Here is a 1,951-nt window from a genome sequence, read left to right as displayed (position 1 = left end):
AAAAAAAAAAGGAAAACATATAGAAGAAAAGTGATCACAGAACGGGTTAGTGTAAACTATGTTCCGCCGTGTAGCCTGTGCAGCTTCCTCTGTGAACGCAGGTGCATTAACACCGCGCTTTGTGTCTACAACACGTCCAAGCTTGGGTCGCATTAAGGTGAGTGGGACGGTTGTTGACATGGATGGTGATGAGATGACACGGATCATATGGGCACTTATAAAGGAGAAACTCATTTTACCCCATGTCGATGTTCCTATTGAGTACTACGACCTCAGTATTACGAGTAGGGACGCAAGTAATGATAAAGTTACTGAACAGGCAGCGGAGGCCATACAACGACATAACGTGGGTATTAAATGTGCGACCATAACTCCCGATGAGGCTCGTGTGAAGGAGTTTAACTTGAAGAAGATGTGGAAGAGTCCTAACGGGACAATTCGTAACATTCTTGGTGGCACGGTGTTTCGTGAGCCAATCATTGTGAAGAACGTCCCTCGCGTGGTGCCCCAGTGGAGTGAACCGATTATTGTTGGTCGTCACGCATATGGTGATCAGTACAAAGCAACGGAATCTCTTTTCCCCCCCGGTCGTCTGGAACTTGTGCATACACCAGCTAATGGCGGGTCGCCGCAAGTGCTGGAGGTATTCAACTTTAAGGGTGAGGGTGTCGGACTTGCCATGTACAACACACGGGAGAGTGTTGAAGCGTTTGCGGAGAGTTGTTTCGAATACGCCATCATGCGGCGCTACCCCCTCGTACTCTCTACGAAGAACACCATCCTCAAAAAGTATGACGGTTTGTTTCTTGAAACGTTCCAGCGCATGTATGACACAAAATATCGTGAACAGTTTGAGCGACTGAATCTAACTTATGTGCACCGACTCATTGACGATCAGGTAGCACAAATGATTAAGGGCAACGGTGGGTTCGTGTGGGCCTGTAAGAACTACGATGGCGACGTGCAAAGTGACATAGTCGCGCAAGGCTTTGGTTCATTGGGTCTCATGACTTCGGTGTTGTTATGTCCGGACGGTAAAACAATTGAGTCGGAAGCAGCTCATGGGACAGTAACAAGGCACTATCGCGAGCACCAAAAGGGGAAAGAAACAAGCACGAATTCTGTTGCATCAATATTCGCATGGACCCGTGGATTAGCTCATCGTGGGAAATTAGATGGGAATGCGCCACTGGTGGAGTTTGCTTCCTCCCTCGAGAGGGCAACGATCAAAACCATCGAGGGTGGGCACATGACGAAGGACCTTGCGCTTTGCGTGCACGGGGCAGCAGCACTGCAACGGTCTCACTACGAGACAACAGAAGTGTTTATTGATAGCGTGGCGGAGGAATTGGCGCGTTCAGTAAAGGGGTGAAGGTTTAAAAGTGGGGTACACGGCTTTGGTAACGGCAGATATGCACTGAGGAACGATATCATGGATGATTTGGAAGTGAGGAAGCGTTAGCAGTACAAGTGTGTGTGTGTATGTATGTATATCTGTATGTGAGTTTGTTTGTTCACGTTTTCATAATCAGTGTTATATATACTTGTTTGTTTATTGCATATGCATGTAGCACACATTTACATCGAATATGTGGGAAATGTTGTGACTAATCTGCTGACACTCGCGTAGACTGAGACAGTGAAAGGGACGGAGAAGAGAAGGGGTGAGGGGATCCCTCATATTTTGTATTGGTTCAAGTGATGCTGTGAACTGTTGAGAAGCAAAGTGAAGGTACAGGGGCTGGGCAGGTATTCATGGAGGGAAGGAATGGTAACCGTGTCAACGACGCAAGAGGGGAGGGAGAAAAAAAAGACAGATATTTTGTCGTTGTTTTGTCTTTGTCTTGGATCTAACCAAGAAGTATGGTTTGGAACAGAGGCCCTGGAATTATGTGGACGGATTCCAGAACTCAACGAAAAAGGGAAGGGATGGAGGAGTTCACATAACGAT

The 1,951-nt window shown here is 47.1% G+C and overlaps 1 protein-coding gene across 1 annotated transcript; it reads left to right on the top strand.

Annotated features, from left to right (window-relative positions):
* Positions 1 to 58: 58 nt before the first annotated feature.
* On the top strand, positions 59 to 1,372 carry TEOVI_000022200 (isocitrate dehydrogenase [NADP], mitochondrial precursor, putative; the record flags this gene model as incomplete). Its single annotated transcript, XM_067221247.1, has 1 exon — positions 59 to 1,372. One exon carries the CDS (start codon positions 59 to 61, stop codon positions 1,370 to 1,372), a length of 1,314 nt encoding a protein of 437 aa, XP_067077348.1.
* Positions 1,373 to 1,951: the final 579 nt, after the last annotated feature.

The sequence above is a fragment of the Trypanosoma equiperdum genome, assembly GCF_001457755.1.
Source record: "Trypanosoma equiperdum strain OVI genome assembly, contig: ctg_136, whole genome shotgun sequence".
NCBI lineage: Eukaryota > Euglenozoa > Kinetoplastea > Trypanosomatida > Trypanosomatidae > Trypanosoma > Trypanosoma equiperdum.
The sequence above is the reverse complement of the archived record's forward strand: the minus strand, read 5'-3'. Positions and strand labels throughout refer to the sequence as shown.